At 39.1% G+C, this 27,868-nt stretch overlaps 1 protein-coding gene across 2 annotated transcripts in view; it reads right to left on the reverse strand.

The window, feature by feature from the left end:
• Positions 1-454: 454 nt before the first annotated feature.
• The window catches only part of DIRC2 (disrupted in renal carcinoma 2), a 70,560-nt gene continuing 43,146 nt past the window's right edge, over positions 455-27,868 (reverse strand). For both annotated transcript variants that reach the window (XM_026082185.1, XM_026082186.1), the window contains exons 5-9: positions 27,551-27,659; positions 26,859-26,926; positions 21,819-21,946; positions 11,138-11,320; positions 455-7,937 (exon numbers count right to left, since the gene is read on the reverse strand). In XM_026082185.1, coding sequence (XP_025937970.1) covers positions 7,822-7,937; positions 11,138-11,320; positions 21,819-21,946; positions 26,859-26,926; positions 27,551-27,659 — 604 coding nt within the window. In that variant the 3' untranslated portion in view covers positions 455-7,821. The remainder of the gene's footprint in view (positions 7,938-11,137; positions 11,321-21,818; positions 21,947-26,858; positions 26,927-27,550; positions 27,660-27,868) is intronic.

Consider the following 27,868-nt stretch of genomic DNA (forward strand, 5'->3'; position numbering starts at 1 on the left):
CCGCAGAAGTTGTAATTCAGGTAGACAGAAAGAGATGGAGTGATGGGAAGAAGGTATCACCACCTGGCTGAGCCTGGTGAGACAGGGAGTCTATGGTGGGGATGTGTTTGTGAGTCCCAACCCCCTGCCGTTTAAGCAGTCAGATGAGCAAAACCATGCCGAGGAACAGCAAGTCTTGCAGCACGCAGGGTCCCCGCCGGGCGCTCTGCAGGGCTGCGCTGCCACGGACGGACAGACGCTGCTCTTCATGGAGCACGAGCAAGGACGCGTTTTGCRTGCATCTCCAGCAGTGCCTCTACCATCAGCCCATGGAAAGCCCCTTTCCTCTTSAAATCCCACCTCCCCRTCCCACCAGCAACCTCAGCCTCCTYGGTGTCACCTCTATGCTTACAGCCCCGATTTTTATCATAGGCCTCGTCCCCCCTCAGAATTAACGAATAATAATGGCAAGAGATGTGAGTCATCCTTTTAATGTGCAACACCCGGTACGCCAAGTAGCACGCACTCCACGGTAAGATTCCAGTTTTCCAAAGAAATGACAKGATGGATGTGTTACGTCTACAAGTATATAGTGGTTTAAACATTATTTTCTGAAAAATAAAAATACATCACATCAGAATATTGCATACAAAAAGTAGAATTYGCCCTAAAATAAAATTCTATCAAATCATTAAAAATTTACAAAAGTAAAATGCATACAAACTCCAGTAAAATTGAACAGTCTTACAGTTTGAGGATTGTTTATAAAGATGCACTCCAACACATAAAACCCTCTTATTTTTCTATATGTTAACATAATTTTAAAAATCCCCAGTCCTAAGCCAGTCTTTCCACCTTAGCAGATACTTTATTTCTAAAATGCACTGTTGAAGATGATAAACTATGCAGGCAAAAGAGATTTTAATCAGTATTTCTACAGGATCCTGCAGACAGGCAGGCAGCCACATTTGGAAAATACACTCAAACCCGGAAACCAAAGGTTTTGCAGCTAGAGGAGGGCGCGAGCYGGGGGCGTTTTGCGGCGCTGCTTGGACGCGCGACTTGGCGCCCGAAAGGAGCCGCTGCCGCGCTGGAGGTGCCGTGGCCTCTCCTGCGACGCTGCCCGCCACGGCCCCGGCACACGCGTACCCGCCGCCCGCTTAAGCCCCGCACGAGGCTCRCGGTGGTGACAGCGCGGGGCGGCAGCGAAGGGCAGCGAGAACTTCGAAACAAATTCGAGCGACTGTTCAAGCGAATCAGGGTCGGCACTTCCCACCGCTCTCAAGGCCGAGGAAGCACCACCACCTCAGCGGGACGTTTCCTCTGCCCTGTCCCCGCACCCTTCTCTCGCAGGACCCCGGAGCACCTCGCGCGCCCGAAGGCAGCGTGACGGTGCCTCGGCGAGGCGCGCGGCTACGCAGCCTTCGCCGTTCACACGCGGGGAGGCGAGGCACCGCGCACCCGCGCACCCCGTCCCTCAGTCACGAGCGGCTCTGTAATAAAGCAATGCGGAGCCCGGGCTCTCGCCACCAGCCCCGGCTTTATCACAAATCCACACGTCACCTCCGCAAAGGAAAACACAGGGGGGTTTTTTGGCTTTCACATACAGATGGAGCAAGGTTGGAGAAGCGGCCTGAGCATGAAGAGGAAAAGCGCTCATAAAGAAAAACAAAAAAACCCAAAAATCCCTACCATTTGCTCATAATATTTTCTTCATGTAGCAATACAAAGCGAGCATAACAAATCTGTCTGGATACAAGCGAAGAAATCACTTGGGGGAAGCTAGCAGTGTGAGACACCAGGAAAGAAAAAGCTTTTATTGAAAAGAGCAAGTYACACATTCCTTGTCTGCTACACCTTGAAAAACCAGTGACTAAAGTACTTCTGCATGCGTCACTTGAAGCTGAATGCCAAAACAATATTTGTTCAAGAACAAATGGTGTCACAGACATAAAACAAAGCTAAGAATCTCATCCTTGAGAAAGTTTGTGTGTGTTGTGCACATCAGGAAGGATTTTAAGCCATCCAAGACGGCACAAAACTCTCTTCATTCACCTTGCGTTCACCTCCGAGGGCAATCCACAAAAGCAGCATAAAGAAAGTATTTGAGCAAAAGCAGCTGGAAGACACCAGGAAGACAAACAATTTCCATCCGCTCTCCTAGATGCCAGGTCAGACCATGCCAAATAAACAAACCTCTCGAGGAAGCATCAGCAATTAACCCACAAACTCAGCAATATATTTCCTAAAGTGCCATGAGACCACATCACCCCTGCAGGAGGGGAGGCTGAAGCGCTCATCCAAACACTGGAGTTGGGAATAAGGTGAAGGCCTAGCTTAAGAAAACAGAAAGCCAAAATTTCCAAAAGGCATTTAACTTGAGGAGCCTGGATTTTGAGTGGCCCGAGTTGTTTCACAGACGTGCAGAGGGAGGAGGTATCCCTGAAGGTGAGATCCCCTTAATACAGCTCAAACCGGGCCACAGAAAATGCATAAGCCAAACACCYAGGAACACAATGTCGTATGGAGATCCTCGCTGCAGCCCTTTCCACCTCCTCCTCAGCACCCATCTCTTCTCCCCACAGTCCTGCCGCAAACGCTTCCTGCAGGAGCCACTCCGCTTGGGACAATCCCGAGGGAAAAGCCAGAGCCGAAGCATCTGTGCAAGTATTTGCTTCTGCTTGTCAAAACTTTGGACAGAGAGAGATTTTCTCCTCTATTTATTACTGTTTCATCCATCTTGAAGCACAAACTGTAAAAATTATAAGCAGATTGACATCATCTTCTGGTGCTACTGTGGCTGCTGCCTCCACTGATATTGGCCTAGGCCGTCGGAAATTAGACTCCGTGATGGAGCAAGACAGATACGGCCACGCCGCCTACAAGCAACGTCTTATCAGTAGCGACTGCGGAGAAATGAATGAACCATATGCTGATAATTTTGATCTCTCTCTCTCTCACACACACGTGCACAAAGGAGCAAGCCTGAAAACTGTCCCTCAGTCAGAAGGAAGGCAGCAATTACAATTACGATTTTCTCTTTATTTTTTTTCACCTGCCCACCTCCTCCACAGCCTTGACTCTGTGATCCACGTCCTAGAGCCACAGAAGAAATCCCTGCTCGCTTTAGTGGGGCAGCATTTAACCTTACGCGATGGCGTGTCTGCGACTTCCACTATCCCCTTCTCTCTCCTTCGTGCCCTCGCAGTCTCTCCCACACCCTCACACGCACCGTATCCCCTCTCAAAGCCTGGCGCATCACAACATTGAGAATAGCGATACCAACAGCAAATATCGATGCCAAATACCAATATGCAGATTCATACAAGTGTAGCAGTTATCTTGCCAAATTATTATAATGATCTATACTTACAGTCAAAAAAAGAAAAAGAAAAAGAAACATGAAAAACGCAAAATTTTTGCTGCAAATACAAATTAACACTTTCAAGTGACTCAAAATAAGAAAGGAAGAGTAACAATTAACCCCCCCCCCCCCACTGTCATAGCATTACGGGACAATTAAATCCACTGGGTAAATTGTATAATCCCCATTCATATTTTAGTCAATCCTCACAACCTGAACAGCACTTCCCTTTCTAGCAGCAGTCAATACATGCATATGAATCAATTCATTGCTTTTTATTTTTTTTTTTAAATGTACGGCTATGCATTCACTTGCTAAGTTTAACGAACATTACTGCAGAAAAAGCCAGGTGTTAACATTGCTGTCATYAAGCAACTTCAAGTTTTTGACGGATTTGATCAACTCAATCCAGTATTTCAGTGTTTAACTGCCCTACAGAAACCTCTCCTCCCCTTATTCGATCCATCGGCCTATCACTCTGTGGAGTTACGAATGCCAGCACAGATGCAGCCTGGCATTTTCCAACTCACTTGAAGACTTAAGACATCCCACTCCTGTTCGTTTTAGACCTGTTGGATGATTTGCAATGCCTCAGCCATGCTGCAAACCTGAATATACAGTGCATGGTACATACCAGTTTGGCCTCCATGGGCGTAGGAGCCAAATTTATAATTTTCAGGCAAATTATACTGTTCTTTTAACAGACTATCTGTTCACATACATGGTACAAAGAACATGTAAAATCCTTTGGGTTTGCACCTTCCTCCTGCTTGCACGATTTTCTAAAAATCACTATTCTTATGCTTATTAAATATATACTCGGCCAATCTAAAATTGACTTGGGAACTCGAAAGTGCTTCTCTACAGTACCTGCACAGACACTAAATGAAGGGAGCAGAAGGTCACTGAGGAATGCAAAGGAATCAAAGGGAAATTAATGGTTAAAAGTGGTGAAGAGCTATAGTAAACAGTGCTCTAAGTGGAGCCTAGCTCTTCTAAACCTTAGCTTCCTCATTAGCAGCATGAAAGTTAACACAGCTCAAGAGCTAGCAAGAAGAAAGAGCCAGCCGAACTGGGAGMTGAATTCAGAGTTATTACTGAGCCAAGCAGAAACCTGAGGAGCAGCCCAGAATAAATCTACTTAAAATGAGGATCTATTAAAGAGAGYGTAGTCACTGTAGAGCATCTTTCCTTGCAATTTTAATACAAAACACAGCACAATTATTCATATTCAAGGGGCTCTGCAGCACTTAGAAAAATTGTTATTCTGGGTGTCCAGATGAAAAGCAACGTAGGGCCACCGTGCCTTAGCACTGCTTAGGGCTCTCCCTCTGGTCTTAAACTCTCACTTTCAATAAAGTGTTATTATCCTGAAAGCTTTTACCCATGGTAAAACAGAACAAGGGTGGACCAATTTGATAACCCTTGTTCGAGCAATATTCCCATGGGCTTCAGTCAGGGTACTGACATGAAATGGACTGCTCCTCCAAAGAAAAATCCTGCTACTGATATCAGATGTAGATAAGTTATCTTAGACATCTCAGAAAGAACATTTGCACTGCCTACCTCCTGTGCCAAGCCAGACTTGCTAATTTGATAAAATCTTAAAGACCCAAAATTGCAGGCTTCCCAAATTACTTCAAGTAATTTGGGAGCGATCCCTTGGTTCTTACGCAGGCAGGTTTCCATCAGACTGCTTGGGTATTCAGGCTGAGGGCGAAGTGCAGAACGGTGCCTGTCATCACAGCACAGGCCTTCAGCAGAGCCCTGCCGTACCGCTCAGCCCTAGGCAACGTTTGCATTTTGGTGCACAGGCACTGAGCGCCATAATTAGACCACGCACTAGAGTGCCCAAGGCAGACACAGACACTTCTACCAAAGCATCTAAGCTCAGGAGAGCAGAGAGCAATTCGCACTGCCTCAGAAGTGCAACTGAGGGGATCTAAAACAAGATGCTCGCTCTCCTCCCCCAGCTGTACGGAGAGTCTGGATCTGGCAGCCCTGACAAATATTTTGAATTGCTCCCTGCTCTCTGGCACAGAGGAACAGCAGGTGACAGCCTGAATACGGCCTCAAGTGCTTCTCCATCTTAAAATACTCGGGACACTGAAAGGATGGGAAATCTCTGTCACTCGGGAGAGTGCCTGAACTGTGCAATTTTAATCTTAATATAGACACAGTAAATTGCAGAAGCAGAGCTCCGAAGAGCCATCCAGGCTCGCAGTCCTGCCATGACAACGCAACTCCAATCAAACCCTTGGCAAGCTGCTCCGGTTTGCAGAAGACAATAGGTAGCAGCAGCTACTGGATACTGAAACTATTCAGGCACGAAAACATAGTAAAAAGAAGCTGGACAGTTAATACCATTCATCTGAAAAACGATAAAAGGATGATGCCGGCACTTTTGAATGCGCTGGTTAGATCGATTTAGTTATCTCAACCTAAGTTAGTTTCATTGTCTACAAAGAGCCCGTTTCAAGAGAGAAAAGATCTTTTAGTGGCTGATACAGGCAATAAGCGAAGTCCATTTCCTGTTCCTTACTGCAGTAAATACATCCATTCTTCTGAAAACATAAAAGTAGATGCCATGGAACAGCTTATTTTATTTTACTGCACACTCCTGAGTTGAAGGTAGTAATGACATATTCTCTCTGCAAAAGGAGAGAAGACGGAACGAACGGATACGTGTCTGAAGGCAGCGCTCAGTCCATCCAGGTCTTATCTGAGGGAGTTGACAGTGACCGTGTCGCTCAAAAGTGGCAGAGAAGAGCCCCTCATAGGAGCAGAGGGCGCTTGATTCAAACTTCTACTGAAGCTGCACACTGCACGCCAACATCCTCAAACATGCGCACGCACCCCTTGCTAAAAAATAGCTACTATAGGAAAGCATTCGCCCCACCAAAAAAAAAAAGAAAAAAGAATCAAGTCACTGACAGCGTATGTGTGCAATTTCATTCACGGCAGTGACTTGTTTAGTTACAACAAGTGGCATACCACCATCCAGAGACATGATTACTTAAAATAAGCCTATGTAAGCACATACCCTTATATAACTTATATATATAAAATATATATAAGTTTTATTTGTGAATACATAGATATAAATATGCACACACACAAGTCTAACACAAAGCATAGAACACAAATGGAAATATTGTAAGTGATGCTCAAATGAAATATAAGCATATAATTAAGAAATTATTAGCAGGTTTAAAATTGGATTAAAAAACTATTCAAAGTGTCTTCAATATTTATGTTCAAATAAGGGCCAGAAAGACCACAAATTAGTACTGATAAAAAGAGCTGGCATTATATTTCCCATGTTATGCCAAAACTCGTAAGTCATTCCTCATTGTCACTTCGCCATCGGGGCACCTCATTAACTAGAAAAAATTTTCAGAAAACTGATTTTAAAGACTTAGATTAACAAACTATATAGTTTAGGCACCCTCAATTGTAAACTAATCCTAAAAAACATGCATACCTTAGAGTATCAGAAGAGAAGTAGCAGGACTCAAACATCCACACCAACTGCATTTAGGGGCATGAACAGGTCTTCATGGTAAAAAAAGGTAGTACTGGAGATGGGGGATGAAAGGGTAACACAGTGGTGGCCTTTAAAACAGCAACATTTACCAACAGTGACTCTGCAATAAACTTCTGAGATACCACAGATGGCTTCTATTGAGGACACACAGAACCATGGTGGTATTTCAGAGGCTACCTCCTATCTGTGCAAGTCAGGTTTTAGTGGCAGCTGTAGCTATCATTCAGTATACACGTGCTCCAGGGTGATAATTAAACACCTCTAACAACATTGCAAGGATTGTTTGGGACATTTAGTATGGCTAAAACCCCTGGTACCAGTGTCTTATATCAGAAATAACTTTATTAGAATGTAAATGTAGTGTACAAGCACCAAATTATTTTAGCTTAACTATTTAAAGGACATTCATTATATTAATGACTAGTAATTTAAAACACAGATTTTTTTAAAAAAGATTTTTTCCTTTTTTTTTTTTTTCCTTCTGTTAAGATTATTCACTATTCCTATTCTGATAGAAGACTCGAAGGTTACTGGTACCCCGGTGTGTACAGACACCTAATATAACCTTGAGTTGGCACACATACACACACACACACACACACACGTAAAGAATTGTACGTTTCACTGCTACATGAACAGCCTTTTAAATAAAGACTCCAAGTCCTGACATTAGAACCTGGACATAAGCGATATTGCATTTCAGGTAGCTTCATCACCACTCAAGTTTCACATTTATCCGCCTTGTAATGAATGCCAATCAAGGTGGTCTTGGACATAAGAAACCACCTTTCCCTCATTCTCGCTAATAAAGCCACTCTTAAGTCTTGTAATTTCTTTTTTCTTCCTCTATTTGGCTGTGCAAATCCAGGCAGATGTGCAGACTGCAAAACTGACTTCCGGTCTCTTCTGAACCTTCACCAGTTCTGGGTTATCAAACAGAGACAACCACGTCCAGGTAGAGTCTGTCGTAGGATTCCCGGAAGCACAGAATGAGGAGCAGACTGAGCAAACACGACCCTGGGAGGCACCAGTTGAACCAGGAAAACTCTGCAAAAACAGCAAACAGATTCAATCTCAGATTTACAGAACAGGCTCCATGTTTAAAGCTACCAAAACTTAAAACACCAAAATAAAACTTAAAACACCATATATAGCCAATGCCACTAGCTAATGTCAATCCTCCTTATTGAACATGTCATTGGGGGGGTGGGGTGAAATCTATCATCACTAATGGAGAATAAATGAATTTTGAACACTCTCCTCATTAGATCTTTGATTTCTGTGGGTTGAAAACAAACAAAAAAACCAAAACACATAAGCAAAAGCAGGATTTGACTTTTTAAGTCAAACCTGCTATATGGTTCAGGGGTGAGGGGAGGGGGGAAGACTAAATTCCTCAGAAGAAACTTATACGTAGTACAATGAATTCRATTTAAAGCTAGTTGCATAAGCAGCTCTTCAGAAGCCTCTTTTTAGCTGTTAGACATAATGTACTGCTCTTAAAAGTGTCTGTTCCACAATCAGCAAATCCTCTCTATCGCCTGATACTTGACTACTATTTAGCAATTTTATTCAGAAACAAGTGCACCATAATACTTTTTATTTTTTTTTAATCTGTCTTAATTTACTGAAGCAGCATCAATTTTGCCGGACATAGTCTTATTCAGTATTTTACAAAATCTTAACTCAGACATTGAAGGAGAGTTTATCGTACTAAAGACTTCAGCAGTGCTATTTTCTTAAATAGAAGTTGCTAAAAGAGAAAAGCACAATTTATATTACACAATGGAAAGGACAAAAGTCAGAAAGCCTAAGAAATTAACCCCTTGAAAACAGCAATATTTAACAATGCCAATTCCCCAAACAATTTACAGTTGTTGTTTTTTTAAGGTAGTAATCTTATTAAAACTTTAATAAAATCTTTCTTAGCTTGGAGAAGACTATGCTATGTAATCCCAGAATTCAATGGGCAAATGCTTCACTATTATTTTCTATATAAAACAACACTCCTGCTTAATTGGATTAAACATACTTTAACCCAAATATCCCCAAAGACCAAATTTTACTTGTAAATCCTTCATCTCTTTTTGTGCTTTAAAAGTCGAGAGAGCATTGCTGATTCACACTAGCACATTGATCACATCAAGTTAAATGTTGATTTTTTTTTTTTTCCATTTAGAACTCACTGTAGAAAAGGAGAATGAAACTATATCTAAAGACTGAGCTTTTGGTTTTAGGATAAGGGCTAGAAGTTAGACTAAGGTTTCTGAAAGGCTTAAATTTCCCATTCTTAACTGAATTAGCTGGATCAAAAGCTTCAATGCACTGGAAAGTTTCCAGGGCTTGGCTCCTTCACAGCCTTCGTAATTGGAACATTACATGTCAGAGTTTGAGAAGAAAAAGAGAGAAATCAGAATTAAAATTACTGAAAGATTATTTGGAGTAAAAAGCAAGGCTGAGGGAACAAGCTGAATTTGACCGAGTTCTGGTTTACCTGTAAGCTTCTTAAATGCCATTAGAGGATATATTTGAATCGAAGGAAAGGCAGATATTTAAGATCATTATCCACCTTGTAAAGGATTTTTCTTTTTAATAAAGTAGCCAACAGCATCACCTCAGGGATCACATGAGCAGTTGTACTTTTGATCTCACTGGTGATACTGCATCCCTGAGAAGAGATCATCCTGAGCACAACTTTTTTCCCCCCTTAGGAGAAAGACGGAAAAGATTCCAAGTGTATGGATATACTGATCTTAGGTTTATCCTCACCTGCATTTACTTATACCTGCTACGGAAAGAAGTACTAGAGGAAAAATAAAATGGCCCCAAATACCCTATAAGGGTATGAGTTCACTCKACATAATTTTTCAGTCAGAAGGAAGTCAGACCATCGAAACAKTGCAACACACTGTACCCCAATATTTGATCACTAAGCAATTCAAAACACTGGGCTGTTACTCTGAAAAGTGCTGAAAATATCCCCAAAGTATTCCATGTAATCTTTTCCGCTCCACTGTAARTGTTGCAAATAATAGTATATGTGAATATAGCTCATGACAATTAATATTAACCAAACAATATTCTCTCAAAAGTCAAAACTAAATATCACATTGCCTGAAGCTCGGATAGAATTCGCTTTTTATAATGACAGAGTTCAATGGAAATATCAAAAAATTCTTATTTATCTCAATTTACATTCACAGGACAGAACTAAGAATATAGTTATTATCCTGCATGCAATTACTTGTCATAAAGAAACAAAATGTTGAAAATATGCCCCACAATGTAACCCTCATAATTTGAAATGTAATTAATTCTAAAATTTGTCAGTCTCCTCTTGGTTAGGAGACACTAACGTAAGAGTTAGATGCACTGATGACAGTTATCAGTTTCATCAATTATCACTGATGAAAGTTATCAGTTTTTAAGGCTTCCAAAGCAAAAGAGTTTTAAAAAAATCTTGCACCAAGAAGCAAACATTCACCCAGATTACTAAATTTAAAACAAAAAATTGCAACTTTAAAAAGCATTAATAAAGACCACTTCTATTTTAAAGCAACATGGGTTCTTATTTTACAGTTTATAGTAATAAAGTATGTTTTATAACCTACTAAATAGTGAGTTGAAGGTTATGGTCAGGAATTACAAGGAAGCCAATACTGCATGAGAGAAGAAAAAGTCTATGAAGAAGTTGAGGAAAATATCAAACAAAAAGCTGTTCTTCCTCATTAGGGCCACCGGATTATCTAAATGAACGTTTCATCTCTGAGCAGTGGTCCAAAAATGACATGTTCTCTCATCCTCAGCAATATGCCCAGCCAACTGAGCAGCGCTGAACATAAACAGGGCATTTCTCTTCTGCCCCTCCTGGGCAATAAGTTTATCCCCTGAAGCATAAGATTGAATCAGCTTTATTGTGGTTTTGAATGTGCATAGATAAAAACATTATTAATGGTCACAGCATTATCCAGGCCTTTATAAAAATATGACGATGGTGCATATCTTGATGGTTTCTGGCTACAGCAAGTTCCAAGTGGAATCTGACTATATATCTTGCACCAAAGCATTTTATTGTGCTATTAGCATGCATCTGCAGAAGAACAATTAGAGTTCTTTTCCCTCGCTGATACACAGGGGGATTCATACATTTGATTATTAATACAAATTCTATGTGCAAATCTTCCCCTCACTGACAAAAGTATGTCTTCATGGAGATTTATATTTGCAAAGTAGCTCATATTTCTTACCTGTATGGTAAAATGTGAGGAAAAACAAAAGCACTCCCATAAACACGTTACTCAAAAAGGTAACAACTCCACAGGTAATTCCTTCTGGAGCAGGGTAGACCGTTTCCACAAAGAGCTCAAAGAATATTGGTACGCTACTGTTCAGGAATATACCCAACAAAATACAGGATGTGTACAGTGTAGCTGTAACAGAAACAAAAACCATTATTAATTTCACATTGACTTTTTTTGGTCAAACTCAAAGGTGTCAAGAGTATTAATACTTGAGTAAGTGAAAAATGGATAAACTTATTTCTTATCCTCTGTGTGTCATAAAGCATATCACATCCCACCAGTTTTAGGCAGAACATATGCATTGATCTGAAAAAAAATCAGGAATACTGATTTATWTTTCAAAAGCAAAACCCACAAAGACACACTCAATGGTTTCGAATGCACTTATAAGCAAGCAGGAAGCGGTGTATGCAAAGCGTCACCTGGAGTTCGACTTCTCCGAAATGAACGGGAACTATTGTCTTACACATAATTAGAAAGGCAGCAATTAATGCACTGAATTAGAAATGGGCATGGAATTAACCTTTTGACCTAGTTCTAAAGGCCAGAAGTAATTTTGCTTTCATTTTACAAATAAATACTAATGATCTACCAAATATTAAGACATTAGTATTCATCATGGTCTGACCTGCAACATACTGAATCCCTCTCAGCTTCAATAGGAAATGAAAGGCACCCAGTGCCTGGCAGAAATAGGCCATTATTTGATAAAGCAGATTATTCTCCACTATAGAACTATTGCTTTTCTTGGATGAATAACAGAAGAATATAGACATTTCTTCAATTCTCTCTGATATTTTATTCTATGATWTCTGACACTGCCAAATTCTTTGCAGTGCAGTAAATGCTGAAAGTACCTATATTATCTATTAATATACCTATTATGTCTACTTCTGAAAAAGAAAACTTAAAAAATAAGTCTAGTAGCATTCGTTTCAAAGGAATTTAAGTCTCTGCTTAAATGCTGTCTTGTAAGGGGAATATTTCCTGACCTGCAACCTCCATAAACTGAGGTTACCCATCAAGGAAGGAAAAAAAAAAAAATGGGTGGGGAAACAATCAGAATACTGAAAAAAGGTCTGGAATAATTCCTGAAATTTCTACAAAAATGACAAGAAAAATGTTAAAAAAAAAAAACAGCTAAAAAAATGTTACTAAGTCATGAGGAAATTATTGCATGTTTCATACCATCTCCTCTCTGCAGTATGACAAAAACCTAGACAGAATCATTTTCATGTATATATTTATACACAAAACAGAAAAGGCATTTTCAGTATACTTCACTTTCTTCTATCTTGGAAAGGGGAGAATTAAAAAAAAAAAACAACACAACTCTGCTTCACCTTCTGTTAAGCATTGCTCAATCTTTCAGTTGAGAAATTGTTAAGAAGCAGGAAACTTCCAGCTTAAAAAAAATTGCCATTTGTTAAAATATGAAGAATCATGGAAAAGAGCTAAAGGCTTTAGGAGACACAGCAGAAATGACTGCCTATCAGATCCTCCTTTTGATGTGGGTTGCCTCCTAGGCAGAGACATATTTCTTTCTCTACAGAAGGATTTGCTTGGACAGGAAAAAAAGAGGACAGAAGAGTATCAGAAAGACGATATAGATGGCATAACTTCAGGAGGGAGCAGCTGGCTTTTTTTTTTTTTTTTAATATGCTACAATGTTCTGGGTTGTTAAAAAAAAAAAGTAAATTTTCACCTTTCATTCTTTTATTATAAACTGCAGAATAAAAGTCAAAGGAATTGATGAAATGTATGTTCAGCAGTTCTCAGAGAGCAAGAAAAAACAAGTGTATTCAGAAGCTCTTCCTAATGGGGTCTTCTAGCTGAAACTGAAGAATTRATTCTCTAGTTATAATCTCCACAGATTTTTGCTGCAAGTCCTCACCAATATTTCAAGTTTCATAAACCTCTGTTTGAGCTCCTGGTTATCTCAAACAACACAGCAGACTGCTCTAACTCTTTCTAACTGCTGTCAGACATAGAAAAAAAAAATCAGAAAATTGAATTCAGCTATTTGAAAACATTTTGATTTGGCTTGAGAAACCAACAAATGAATGRAATACAAGAATATCTAAAGACAAATGAGCATCCGCCCCTCGCTAAATTCAATTAAAGGTATCTATAGATAGTTACTTGTAACTTCTAGTGAAATTTTTCAGAACTTTCCAAACAGAAAAAGAGGTAGTAGTATTAATGCTGTATTAGAAACCCAGACAGTGGAAACAGAGTAGTCACAAAGCTACTGAAAGATGAAATAAGCACCATCAAAAGTAGAGCTGGCTACAAATACTGCTGGAGGCAGTGTGTCTGCTTAAGACTGAAACTTCTTCCATAAACAGCAATACCTAGGAAAAGGGAATTGTATGCCTCTGAATAGAGACAACTTCAAGAACTATAATTTCCAAAAATTCAGATTTGCTTGAGAAGATGGCAGAAATATGCAACTGAGATTGGCAGCCGTTTAAAAGATCAAGACTTCAAATTTTAGGGTATACAATAGGTGTGGAAGTTTCAATAAAACAAATAAAAAACCTTCAAAATAAATGTGGTAATCTAAAATACGCAAGTTGAATTATGACATCTGCTCATCACTAAGATGTATTAAAAGGACAAGACTGCAATCAAGCAAATATAGTAACTCCGTACTTTAGAGTCTCCACCCTTACATTCCTTGTCACTACAGCTTGCTCTAGTCGTGTAAATGCACCCACCAACACACACTTCTGCACTACCATGACCAAAGCAGTTTTAACCTTACCCTTTCTCTGCCCCCCCGCCCTGCTCCAGTATCATCTGCCTTATGTGCAGACACCAGAATTGTCAGCTGAATACCAATTACAAAATCTTTCTGCTGAGATCACAGATGATATTTATGCAATCATCGCTTCCTTCAGGATGCTGTTTGGATGCTCCGTAATCTATTCAGAAGTAACACCTTTCTTTATAAAACAAGGCGTATGTATGTATACACACAGTTTTTGAAACCAAAGCAGGAAATGTCAAAGCAAAAGGATAGGCAGAATATCGCTTCCTGTAGATGCCAAGATAAATTCTAAGACCTAATGGAAATGACATCTTAACTCGTAAACCACAAAAACCAGCTCTGAAAAAAAACTTAAACATCTGAAAGCCTACAGCGTTCTCCCTTAACAGATACACATTTTAGTGAGAGGAAAATATTTTTATTTGATGTTTCTGCAAACCATCCAGCACCTTCCTCAGAGCTATACAAATAATTTTATTGCACCAGCCTGGAGATTGAAAGTCACAAATCCAATTGGTCAACTACACAGAAAGTCAAAGATAAGATATGCGGTTTCAGAAAAATAAGTAATTGGAAGAAGCCATATAAATATRAGTTCAAAAGTTGTTTTGGCCTTCTGCTTCACACACAAAGTAGCACACTTTCTGTTCCAGCTCAAGGGCTACAAGATACTGTAGTAGGGAGAATGCCACCCATTAACTGAGAACATTTACTGCCTTTACAGTGACCTTGCACTGCATGAACATGAACAAGTACCACGATTTTACTCTTTAGAACAGCATTTAAAGTTACAGTGAATTTTTTTTTTTTAATTAAGACAATCTTGATGACAGTCATTGGAAATCAATATAAGGATATGAAAGTGCTGATAAAAAAAAAAAAAGAAGATTTACCAAGAAACTAATATTATGCTCACGGACAAACAACTAGCTTGCACGTGCTTGGACAGAAGCATATGCTGGGGAAGTGTGTCAAAGTGTGTCATGCTAGAGTATATAAAAAGAGATCACCTTTTCTTAGGAAAAGTTATTAGCTGCACATGAAGTTATGTGCAAGGTAAGCATCGTCTGCTTGAGATAGCAGCAGTTCTGGACAACAACGAATAATGACACTGAGCTGTTTTTTTTTAAACCACTTTCATTGATGTATCATATTTTAAACATCTTTGCATGCATTAAGCAGCTATTTTAGACTGGCCACTGCAAAGAGAACAGGAAAGGCAAAACTCCCATCCGAAGCACAGCTGTTGGAGAGAATTGGCCTGGAGCTGCCTTGGCAGGAAGCTCACATTAGTTTGAGCCATGTAATAGCCACATTTGAGGTGTGAGGCAACCCATGCTATTTCCTCAATATTCATTCACCTTCTACTGGCCAAAAAGGAAACAAGGAACCATATGGGCCTTGACAATGGCGTCACGGATGCTATTAGTTAAGATGAAGCAAGGTACGCTTCAGGACTGATGCTGTTATGGTGGCTTAGGGCAAAAAGGAGAAAAATCAACAAGAAGTTAGCTTCCTCCTTGGCTACTGCAGGTCTTTAGCTACAGGATGGCAAATATATACCTATGTCCCAAAATTAGACTTTATTTTTCCCCAGTTGTCTGCTCTGGCAAGAGCTTCATAGCAAAAAAGGGAATTAGAACAGGGAATGATTTACATGTCAGTGTACACTTACTTGTTGAACTTACAACACAGCAGAAAGAAAATCTCAAGAATTGTTCAGACATAAAAACAAATTCCCAGAATTCCCCAAGATCACCTGTAACATTTTTAGCAATTTACTCTTAAATTATACCATCCTCTTTTACTAATACACTGGTTCATAACTACAGAGCCTGATCCAAAGCCAAGTGAAATCAGTGGAAGGATCCCCACTGACCTAAATGGCTTTTATCAGCCCATTGGCACATTGGCTGATTTTTAACATAAACAGTATGCAGTATCACTGTTCCATTTAAAAAAAATGCATATTGTAGATGTAAATTTACAAGAGAAATATCAGAAAGCCTAGAGCAGTATTATCTGCAAGCAGGTGGTGCAGTATCATCTCTCGAAGTTCTCTGCCAGAAACTCTTGAACTTTGAACATTTTTTCTTGTGCTCAGCATACAATTTAAAGTATAACCTACAGAGATCTAGGACACTTTGTTACTGCCTATTCTAACAGCATGCCAAATGCCAAAATGAAAGGCTACTACCTTATTTGGATACATGTTTTGCTGACTTCAGCACCTCTACAAATGATCTAAATAACACTCAAAGTTAGTTCTTATCAAAACCTCTAAAGTCTGTTAAAGTAGAATGAGAGTTTCTTATAATTTAATTCTTGCTACTGGCCAGGGTAAGAACAATCATAGAAGAAACTGCCTTTAATTTTTTTCATGAAAAATGTGCCTGCCTCAAAGTAACACAGTAATTTTTACTATAATTCACTTACAGGAGGAAAAAACAACAGAAGGATGTCCCTGCAGTGTGTATTTATAACATCAATATGTTCCATTGCACAGATTTCCATTCCAGCATGTGCTGATCAAATTCTTGTCTCATGGTATAGTTATGAAAGTAAGCAGAAATACGATCAAATTGCATTTGTTACATATACTTCCCAAAACAAAAGCAAGTAGAACTTGCTTTGAAAGTATTCACTTCAGAAAACAAAAAATTGAAGGAATTGGTGAGTGATCATCAAAAAACCTAGAACTCATAAAATATTTAAGGCTTCTTATTGATGGATATTTAAATTGGCCAGATTTACAGATATCATTCCTGAAATGCTCTTCCCAAAGAGTTTTACACTTTAATGCTCGGTATTTTATTGTTATTAAATAAACCCTTCAAACCTTGAGCATCTTCTAATCATGGAGCTATAAAAGCCTTCAGGAAGACAAGGGTCATTATTCCCGTCTTATGGATGGGAAAAGCTTAACAAGAGCAGGAGTAATTTGATTTGCCCGCAGCCATAAGCAGGTTAATGTTGAAGCTAGAAAAAGAATCTTAATTTACATAGTTTCGAGCCACTATTTTATCAAAGGGTCAGCCTGCCTTCTCCTTATCATTATACATGTTCTGTTTACAGTAAAGAAATTAAACTCAAAGAATAAAACAATCAGTATTAAATAATTAACATATCTCTCTTTTCCAACTCTGTGCTTTGTGGATGTACACAGGGAGATGGATGCGTTTATAATGTTCAATCAGTTAAACTGATTCAAACCAGAAAAGAAAGTTTAGATTGCTTAACCTAAATATAGTCATCAAGTCCATGAAGTTGCCACTGTATTCAGAGTATCTGCCATGCAGCACTAGCAAAGATTTTGTAAAGCAAAACTCTGCTGAATGCGCTCATAAATATTAGAACATTCTTGATATGCTACACTGAAAACACTGAATCTGTGCTGCAAGCAACGAGTGCTGCATATCAATTTTTGGAAAATGCTAGTAGTATTTGTATCCAGAGATAGTACTAGCAATACAAAGTGGCAAGATACTGAAATTGGCATTACAATGTGTTATACAATTATTTTGGGTCAAAGTAGCCCATTGTACATAAATTCACATAATGAAGTTCAACTAACAATGGACTTGGCACAGAGAAACAGATCAGCAGCTGCACTGGGAATTCAAAGGGGGAAAACTATTTTAATGTTCAATGTGTGTATGAAATCATCTTTGAAACTGGCTGAAAAATGCAAATAATATACATTAAAATTATAATTCCTTAAAGAAAATTCAAGCTTGCTTAAAATGTAAACTGATTCCAAAATTAAGGGGTTTTAAGAGCTGTGATTAGCTGATGAGAGGTGTTTGGGCCAGATGATATTGTAGCTATGATGGCACTATATCATTACTGACTCACCTTCATTTTTTTCCACATTGGCAGTTACAGTTCATACACAAGACTCCAAACACTTTCTACAAAGTCTTTTGGAGAGGTATTAAGAAGGTGACAACTGACAGAAAACTTGTCTTGTTCTGTGGCAGCAGGAAACACTGTCTAAACAGTGGTTTGAGAGCATATTATGGTAATGCAGAGCAACGCATGCATTACACAACACAACACAACACTAAGCAGTACCATTTAAAGAATACACAAAGCAGTCATTGATTTTTAATATCAGCATTAAAGGTTTCCATTCTAAGTAATTACATTTTGTAGGAAATATCTTTAGATGATGTTGTGCCTATTTATAAGGGATTAGGAGAATATTATACAAACAAGTGCAGGAAGACACATTTTGCTATGACCATTTTTTCAAGCACGATTCCTCCCCTGATATTTAAACGAGACATTTCTACAGCTGCTATAAGGAATACTGATTAAAAGGGATGGTATTTTGTTTTGTTTGTTTGTTTTTTAGACAAGTCTTTAGAGATTATTTTCTCTTTCCCTTTAGGGTGAATAATTGGCCAAGCTGTCTTGTCTTTTCAAAATTTCAAAAGCCTGCCTGCATGCAAACATACTTATCTGAGATCTGGGACATCTGGGATGGAGGTGAGAGACGGGCAGAGGGGTTTCAGAAGGGGCGAATGAGCCCGTATGACACAGAATAACCACAAACTTCAGGAACAGACGATTTTTGGACCTGGGGAAACCACTGGCAAGGTTTTTCCTATGGATGCAAACACTACTCATGGATCAAGCAGCAGCCAGATGAGAGGTCCTGATGAAGATATTCTCTAACTAGCCTTCATCTGAAGGGTGAAGCCTTCCTTAATAGCCAGACCAGTGCAAAGACTCCTACAGGGCAGCTTCCTACCTCAAAATGACTGTCCTGCCCCACAGAAGAGCTTCCCTTTAAACTGTCCTGGCAGTCCACCAGGTCATGCAGATATTTTAGGAGTTTCTGGATACTGCTGAATGTGACAATGTTCTGTGGTGGCAAAGACTAATTTGCCCCCACAAGAGACCAACATTTGAGGCATGGAAAGAAAGAAGGGGGGAACCCCCCACAAAATGGGAGCTAGTGTGCTGGGAAGGGAAATCATCCTGACAAAATCAAAGGTACAGCCACACAAGTTTCCATGAAAGTCTATTTTGAACCCTGCTTGCCCTGCCTCAGCATTTGGATGAGATTTGAAGTGGAACTGAGACCCACCACTCGTTCAGCTGCGGTGTCCGATATGACATTTGTGCTCTTTGCCACGTGACAGGAAGAAGCTGAAGAACCTCTCCATCAACTTTTTGGATACATCAAGCATTGCCCTCAATAACATAACGTTAATACCTGCTTTGCAGCAGGTGTTCAGTGATGCCTCCAAAGTAGCTCTGGGATACAAAGCATTATAAAGACCTCCACTACAAAAAAAACCACAAAACCAACCCCCTCCCCCCCAAAAAAACAAAAAAACCCAACCATATGACATGACAACAGCTGCTTTTCTTTTGCACAGCTTCCAAGCATACAAAAATACAAAGAGTACAACTACCTAGAATCCCTTGTCAACCCTGGTCCACTGAGTATGCAGAGGGACTTCTATTGTAACCAGCTACCTCAAACCACTTCCCAAAGCTGCTAGGCAATGGCCTGCATTTTGGCTGATACACTCTGCATCTCAAACTTTTAATTTAAGAAGAAGGAAAAAAAAAAAAAGAATGAAGTTCGTCCAAATCAATTCAAATGTACCGTTTCTCCCAATTACTGTGGAGTGCACAGGCCATCATCATAGCGCATCATTACGCTTCGGAATAATCTAGCATAAAGTCCTATAAATTAGCTTAAATAGCTTGTGTGTTTTCATCCATAAGAGTGTATTTCATAAAGATGTATCACTGGTATTCARTGTACAGGGATCTAAATTAAGCAAGTGCATTGCATCTATTTTATATGAACTTTAATAAGGAAAGCCTAATTTCAGAAACAAACAAACAAACAAGCCACCACCTATCTATGAAGTTTAAACATTATGTCAGAGGAGAAAAAAAAAAAATTATTTGGTGTTTACACATTAGGCCCTGTTGCCTGTTTTTTTCGTTTGTTTTTTGTTTTGTTTTGCTTTGTTTTAAAAGGAATGAACCTTACTGCTGGCATTTCTATTCAAGACAAGCTTGTGTTTTATAGAAAAGGGTTCAAAATTTAGTGACATATATAAGAACAACACAGTCAAAAAACTCTAAAACATGATTTACAACTCAATTTAAGGAAGCTTCCAATTTAGAAGRAACAGCAATTGCATGAGAACAATGCAGATTCCCTAGATTCTTATCAAGGTCTGTTAGTTTAGGTGGCTTCATATCAAACCCTAAGTACTAATATGTCTTGACAGTGTATCACCTTTCAAAAAAACCACAGTAATGCACCTGCATGCTCTAAACAAATTCTACTAGAATCTATATTGCATACTGAGATCTTAAAGAAAAAAAAAAAAAAAAAAATCAGATGCAGAGTTCTAACAGTTTTGTTTTGGATCACTGGTGAGTACATATATAATGACTTTCACCTCCTGAAACCTCTCTGCTTCATTCTTATGCATAGACTTGAAGGGACATTTATGCGTTTGGTTTGCTGCATCAATTCAGAGGATAGAGTTACTGTAAAAATTTACATTACTGCAGGCATGTAGTGATAAAGCAGACAAGCACAAGGAATAAGAGATTTTACTGCATTTTTTCTGTCTCTGATGGAGAAGAAAAGTGTAGTCATTTGTTATGACAATAGCCACAAAGTTTGATTTGTTTATCTATTATATTACATTTTATTTATGCAGAAAAGTTTTTGAAAGAAATTTAAATTTCCAGACAAATCACAAATTTGACCTATCCATCCAGATGGCGTTTCTTCTGAATTGATCATGTATTTCAATTTGCTGTACCCACTTCTAGTTTATAGTTGTGACATATGCAACACGCCAAGGACACTTGCCGAATCTCAAAGTTAATTTGAATAAAACAGTATTTTATATACTACTTTCCATGCCACACTATTAAAAACAGAAATAAAGCATTTTTTTATTCCTCCTATCATATGCCTGTAATAAACATGGCACTACATTTAAAATGGAATTACAGAATTCTTTAATAAATGAATAAATAAATATGCTTAAAGTCTCAATGGATTAGTTTTACTGTAACTCATTATTCTGCTGAATGTCTTGGAATCACAGGTGAATCAATCCTTTGGTGCGGACAGGAAGGTGAAGGATAGATTTTTATAAACTAAGAGGTGCTTGTTTTTAACTAAGGGTATAGCTCACTGGCTGCTTGAGTAGAACAACTGGGGACTTCCTAGACCTTTGAGCTTTCCCTCTACTTCTACCAATGACTTTTTTTTTTTCTTAATCCTTTTGAGGGATAGGCTGAGTTAATTTGGGGCTGGATGAATTCCCTGAGCCTTCTTGCAGATACTAGCAGCGTAAAAAAAGACAACAACAGTGCAGGGATACAGCAACCTAGACATGGCTGAAAATACCATGGCTCACTTTTGTTTAAACTGTACTACGTTTCCAATAATTAATGCAAATTTCAAATCCTAAATTCCCAGACATGTCACTGATCCTTATTATACGCAACATTACTCCAATTCATATGATTTTTCTTGTTTTATTTCTCACTGTTATTCCAAAACACCAAGTAATCAAAACAAAAAAATACTCAGCCCCAGAATCAATTTTAAATGTATATTCTGGGTTGTTATAATTAGTGTTTTGGTTATTTTTTTTTAAAGAAGTTATTAAAAGCTGGTAGAAAAATATCAGCTTTAATGGTTTTTCTAAATCCTTTTTTGGCCTGTCTTGGTAAAATTACTGTATTGCTGAAGGTATCAGGATTAGAATACCAGACATATTGTAAATGTAAGACTTCAAATATTTGCCTGAAATACCAATTATAAATAATAGGAATTAAAATTATTGTCAATACCTGTGGTTAAAGGCAGATGAGTGACACGATTTAGACAGGTGAGAGTGAACCAGGTTGATGCTAATGTTGCTCCAGATAAAAGCAGCAGYAGTATAAATTTCAGCATGCCCCTGATAAAATCTGCAAATCTAAAACAAAAGCACAGATCAGAGCAGTATAAATGCTATTCTTCATATTATTTGTGATGCTTGACAATTAATTCAATATATTCTCATTAAACATTTCAGAGGCTATAAAATAATTTAAAAATTGCTTCCCATTGCCTGAAACTGCAAAAAAAAAAAAACCCCAAACCAAAAAACAAACAAAAAGACCATTTCTACAGAATGGTGATATCGCTAGCTGTCAAGCTGAATAGCCACGGATTTTACAGCTGTCAGAAAATAACAACCAAAACAAAAAAAATCTTAAGGCATCATTGAAAATACTTGGTATACAWGAATAATTTTTTTTTCTGCATTTGTTGGACACAACATCACACCACTACTTACTTTGCTGTTTTGTCAGTGTTTGCCAGTCTCTCTTGGCAGACACACTGATCAACTAGCAGATGAGGAATTTGATATATTTCAGTCAAAATATAGTTAAGTGTTGAGATTCATTCCTGTGGGAGATGACAAAACTGCAAGTACCAGAATCCCCAGATAGAAGAGGACAAGGTATGACTTTTGAACCCTCACATTTATTGGTAATGAAACTCTCAACGGCTTAGGCGAAGCAAGATTTTTCTTTATTTTTATTTTTTTGATATATGCAGTCACTCTGCAGATGGCTATACTGGTTTAAAATGTTTCAGAAACCAAGAGACTTGGTGCCGCTCTTCTCCTACAGACATGCCCTACTGATGACCTGGGAGAGGATACCTGTGTAACAGACTGCCCAAGGACTTGCACAGAGGTAAATAAGAGCTTTATACCACCTGACGGTGCAATCACTTTTTTCATCTGCTTTCAATTCTCTTTCAAGGAAACATAATACATTTGAACAGTAATACATGGCCTATTTATCAGTGCAGCTGCTCTTTTCAAAAGGGATTTCAACATGGATACAGAAAAAAAGATATATTAGAAAAGGTAAGGTCATTTAATCTACCAGCAATTTGCCATAGTCTCCTGGTCATCAAGGAATATACGCCTTAGGAAGGTCTTCTGCCCTCAGAGTCCCATACCTCTACCAGACTGACGGCAGCACAACCCACCCAGCTTGGCTCATGGTGGAATCCATCCAGCCTGTTGGCTACTTGCCTTCTCTCCCCTGACAATGACCATTTTACAAGCCGATATTATATATAGCTTACTTGATAAAACGAATAATGCTACCAACATTTTGAGAACTAGGAGTTCTAGCTTCATATATATCACAAGAGATGTATGACTTACTGAATCCGAAAAAATTATCACATCTTTCCTTCTATTTTGACTCTCCCTGTGCTTTAATTCCACACTGAATTTAGCAGTCAGTAATTCAATAAGCAGTAGAGGAAGATCAATGCTGTATATGATCTTAAAAGTTTGTAACTGTAGTGTTCAAATGGCATAAGCATTAATCTCTAGTAGTAAGAGGTTAGCTGCTAGTTTTTCCTGACGATTCATACCCAGCAATCAGGATCACCTCTCTTCAATAGTAACTCAGTTTCTTTAATTATTCGTTGTGATCACTGGGGTCAAAACCAGCAACATAAAAAGCTTCTCGGAAGCATGGCAAAGTGCAAACTTTAGTTTTCTTCCAGAGACTCCCTTCTTTGCCTGYTGGCAGCCAGCAGCAGTATTCCCTGTTCTAAGAGGCAAGAGCAGTTACGTATATACTGCCTAATGAAAAAAGTGTAAAAAAAGTCAGCCTGCAGGAAGAGAGATTCATAAAAAACAGGGCTGGAAGGGGTCACTAGGGCATCCTTTATTTCTGTCCTATTACCAGGTATATGTGTGGATGGCAGGATGCATCTAAACCATTCAAGACAGTTAAGCGGAGCACATACCTGCCTTTACCGAGCAGTTGCAATTCTTTCTGGCAGAAAGAGCATGGTTTCAGTATTAGTGGTAGAAGCATGCTTCGAGGACCACTCGGATATCACGGGAATCAGAGCCAAAAAGGGACAAACAAACTGAAAGTTTTATGTGGCTATTGAATTTAGCCAGCAACAGAAATAATGGAAACAATAATTTAGCAAACTGGCCTGGATTTTGTAATTGAGGGATTTCTGCTTCTTGTCTGGTTACAGGAGAATAAAGACGACTGTAAAACTAGTCAACTTTCCAGAACACTAGTTTCAATCCAATAATTGTGAAGAATGTTTTTTATTTTTTCCTCTAGTCCTAGCAGCAATGATTCCTGCCTTCAAAACCCTCTGTTCTGTTCAAAGCCTTCTTCAGTATCTAGCACGTAGTGGGATATCTGCGTCTGCTAAAAACGTAGGCAGTGCAGGACAGAAGGTATATACTTGCYCATAACACATCTAGGACACAGATCTCTGAGCGTAGCATTGGTAACCATCTCCTGCAACCCACCAAATCCAGCCCTGGGCTGTATCCTATAGTTAAATCTGTAACATAAACCTATGTTGCTGACAACACTGTCTGTTGCTAAGGAAATTATCACCATGTCATAAAGTTTCAGCATTTTGACTACGCTGTAGGTTAAAAGCGGAAAGAAACATTGGGCTGTGAAGGACAAAACCTCAGAAATATCTATGATCATTAGCAAATGTGACAAAAAAAAAATCCGAGAAGAGCGAATAGATTTATGTTTTCAGTGCGATAATATGAATGTTGCTCTTTTGACACTGCTTTTCTTCAAACCAGTATCGTTCTAAAGCTGCCGGCACAGGGTACAACACCTGCCAGAAATCCAAAATAGCCCAGGCTTTTCAATTATAAAAACGCATTACACAAATTAGCTAAACATATCTAAGTTCAGGGCTATGGGGAGAGCAGGGGGTGGAAAGCAGGAAGATTTATATCTTGTGCCGAGGAAAACTTGCACCATTTCGAAAATGAGATAGATAAATAAATTTCCAAACTGTGTGTTACTTTTTATATAGATGATTTAACACCTACTGTGACATGCAGGGACAAATGCTCCAGTGCAAACCTCAGGTTGTTATATATCTAAATGGTAGAATCTACACTGCCAGAAATGGCAAGAGCAAATTCCTAAGCTGTCCCAATTTTGCTTTGACAAATCAGCAGAAACAAAGTTAGGAAAAAACCCAGCTTCTTGGGAGCGGTTAAGGGAGAGCGCTGCTTGCTTGGCAAGTCACAGATCTGACACTGAAATACATCAGCTTGTCACACTTGACAAGAATCATTACCTAATTTTCCTAATTACAACTTTCAGCAGATTACGGTCCGACTCGTCATTGATTCAACGCTACACAGATAACTGCTGAATAGGCCTAGGAGGGAGAGTCATCCATCAGGAGTGACAAATCGCCCTGTCCCTCACTTTCTGTGGGCAAACCCTCCCGTTTGAACTCCCTGAGTTGGAGAGACATATTTGAAGGCAGACTGTTGGTTGTTTTTTTTTTAAATTTACTCAAAACCAAAACTCTGAATGCTACAAAAGCCTCGTATTCAATAGGGTTTGAAATCAATTCTGAAGCAGTTAAAGAGACTGTCAGCATTTCCTGTTACTTAACCCAGGCAATATATTAAATAAATTCATCTTCCATAAAGGTTGAGATTTGCATGTTGGCACCAAGTCAGCAGCTTCTCTCCTGACAAAGCTAAGGGAGCTGCTAAGGGTGCTCCTCTACTTTTGAAATGCCCCAATATAAGAGCGATTAATCCCAGATGTGAAGGATTAGACCAGCATACTAACTCCTTCATCACATAACCTGCTGCAGCATCTAGGTCATTTACTGGGTAGAGTTTCTTTTACAACAGCTGGTTTTAAACATTTACTTGTTTTACACAGAAAGCCTCATACCCAAGCTGAGCTAATCAAAAGTGACTCTTTGTGGAAGCAATCAGCGTGTGAGCTGCGTTTCAATAGACTAAGTCCTCTGGGTAGCATTTGGACTGGAGAGAAGGGAAACATTTGCTTCTTTCCCTAGGTCTGAGGGTATTTTCCTCTTCCTCCTTTTTGGCTGCCAGGCAGCACGCAAAATGTCAGGAAGAGAAACCCCACGTTTCTTTATGTATTACCTGCTCTTTATCAGAGTACACAAAAAAGAGAGTTTCAAGTTCTGCCCTAAAAAGATGCCAGTTTGGGGCCACGATCCCACAGTGACTACAATGATGACAGATCCCTGCACTCGCAGAACTGGAATCTGAAAATATTGATTTTAGTCTGTTTTATAAACTCACTGCTCAAGGACCTCCTGAAAGCCTTTTTTTTCTTCTTTTTTTCTTTTTCTTTCTTTTTTTTTTGAGGGAACCTCAACAGAGAAAAAGCTGTGGCCTTTAGGCAGGGCGTTCCATTCCTTGCCTTGTCCATTCCCCATGTCATTCAGCATTCACGAGAACCAGAGCTGTCTGAGTCTGGATATGTAGAAAGCATGGGTACATCCACAGTGCAGCACATAGCAGAGAACAGTTAGGCCATACAGGAATCCAACAGCCTAGCCAAAATGGGCCCAGACTAGTTTGGCGTGGAACTTAATGTTATTGTGTCTGGGCTGCCTGTGCTACATTCCCAAGATCCCTGCAGGAAKCAATATGCCCAAAAGTGTTGATGGAAGGAGACAGCCACTATATTTCTTTGATGTTTTCCAAATCTGCTAGGATGGATAGCATTCTCCCTAATACCAGGCAGCTGGATTCACAGTAACTATGTTCAAAAGGAGCAGACAGCAAGCACTTGTCAGGAATAACAGTACAACTTGTCAACTTGAGGCATATGCACATGGAGCTCTCAACCCTCAAAGACCAGAAATATGGAATATACAAATCATGGCTCTACAACAAAYACATCATAACCCTGGAACTATGCATTCTCCCTTTCAAGTACCTAAAAGATGAGAGAAAAAGTTAGTTATTAAGAGTATAAGCCAAGTTATAATCACAGTTGAAGAAATGGAGAAGGACATATAATTATTCTTACCTTGCCATTGCTATGCCAACAACACAACCTCCAACTATGGACCAAAATCCAATCCAGCCTGCATCTACCTGACAGAAACCAAAGAAATGAACATGGAGAAATGTGTTAAAGCTGAAAAAATGAGATTTTACTTTCAAAACAAATGGTAAACAGGGGCTGCAAACTGCTAGCAAACCATCCTCTCCCACCCAGCCAATCTGAAGAGCAACATTTTTTCTAGGATATTCTAAGGAAAAGAAATGACCAAGTAGCCTATGACCTAAATGTGACCTCTCTTTATAGAATCACCTGAGGAATGTCCCCTATATTATATATTTTTATAATACTCTATTAAAAGCTTAAAAATCCTCTTCTCTCCTCTTCATCCTTTCCACCTGGTAAACATTATTTTCTTTTACTGAAGGTGCAGCAGCCAACAATACTCCCACTTGTTTATCCGCCTCTTTGTTCCTGTCAGAAGGTGCATACAGTTCTCAAAATATTAGCCAGTAGTGAACAGTTCGCAGGAAGAATCATGACAGTTTGGAATGCCAAAGCTACAGTTTATTTTGTTTAAAGTTTCAGGAGAAGAGTGGTCCATATGTATTAATAGAATCTTAAACAAGAAAACTTGCTAAAAATTGTATGTTAGTGCAAAATAAAAACATACCACTTGCAAAATAGCTGCTGATTATCAGTCAGGAGATACTTACTTGGCTTACATGAACTGGTGTTAATATCAAATCCAGAACACCAGACCAGCCAGAGAAAACACCCAATGGTATAGCATAGGCTAAAGCAATCATCAAGAATCGGAAATTGCTGTGAAGACAAAACATATCAATTAGCTGCTGCTTATATTAGAAATTGCACCAAGATTAGCTGCAAGAGGAAATCACACCCTAGAATCTATACTCTGCCCATCCAGAAAAATAGCGGAGGTCTGAAGAATGAGTAAGCCAGAAAAAACAAGTAAGATATCTGGCTATGTCACTAAAATTCCAGTGGCTGAGATGTTACTGCCTTAGCAC

The sequence above is a fragment of the Apteryx rowi genome, unplaced genomic scaffold (assembly GCF_003343035.1).
Source record: "Apteryx rowi isolate R43461 unplaced genomic scaffold, aptRow1 scaffold_57, whole genome shotgun sequence".
In the NCBI taxonomy this organism is placed as follows: domain Eukaryota; kingdom Metazoa; phylum Chordata; class Aves; order Apterygiformes; family Apterygidae; genus Apteryx; species Apteryx rowi.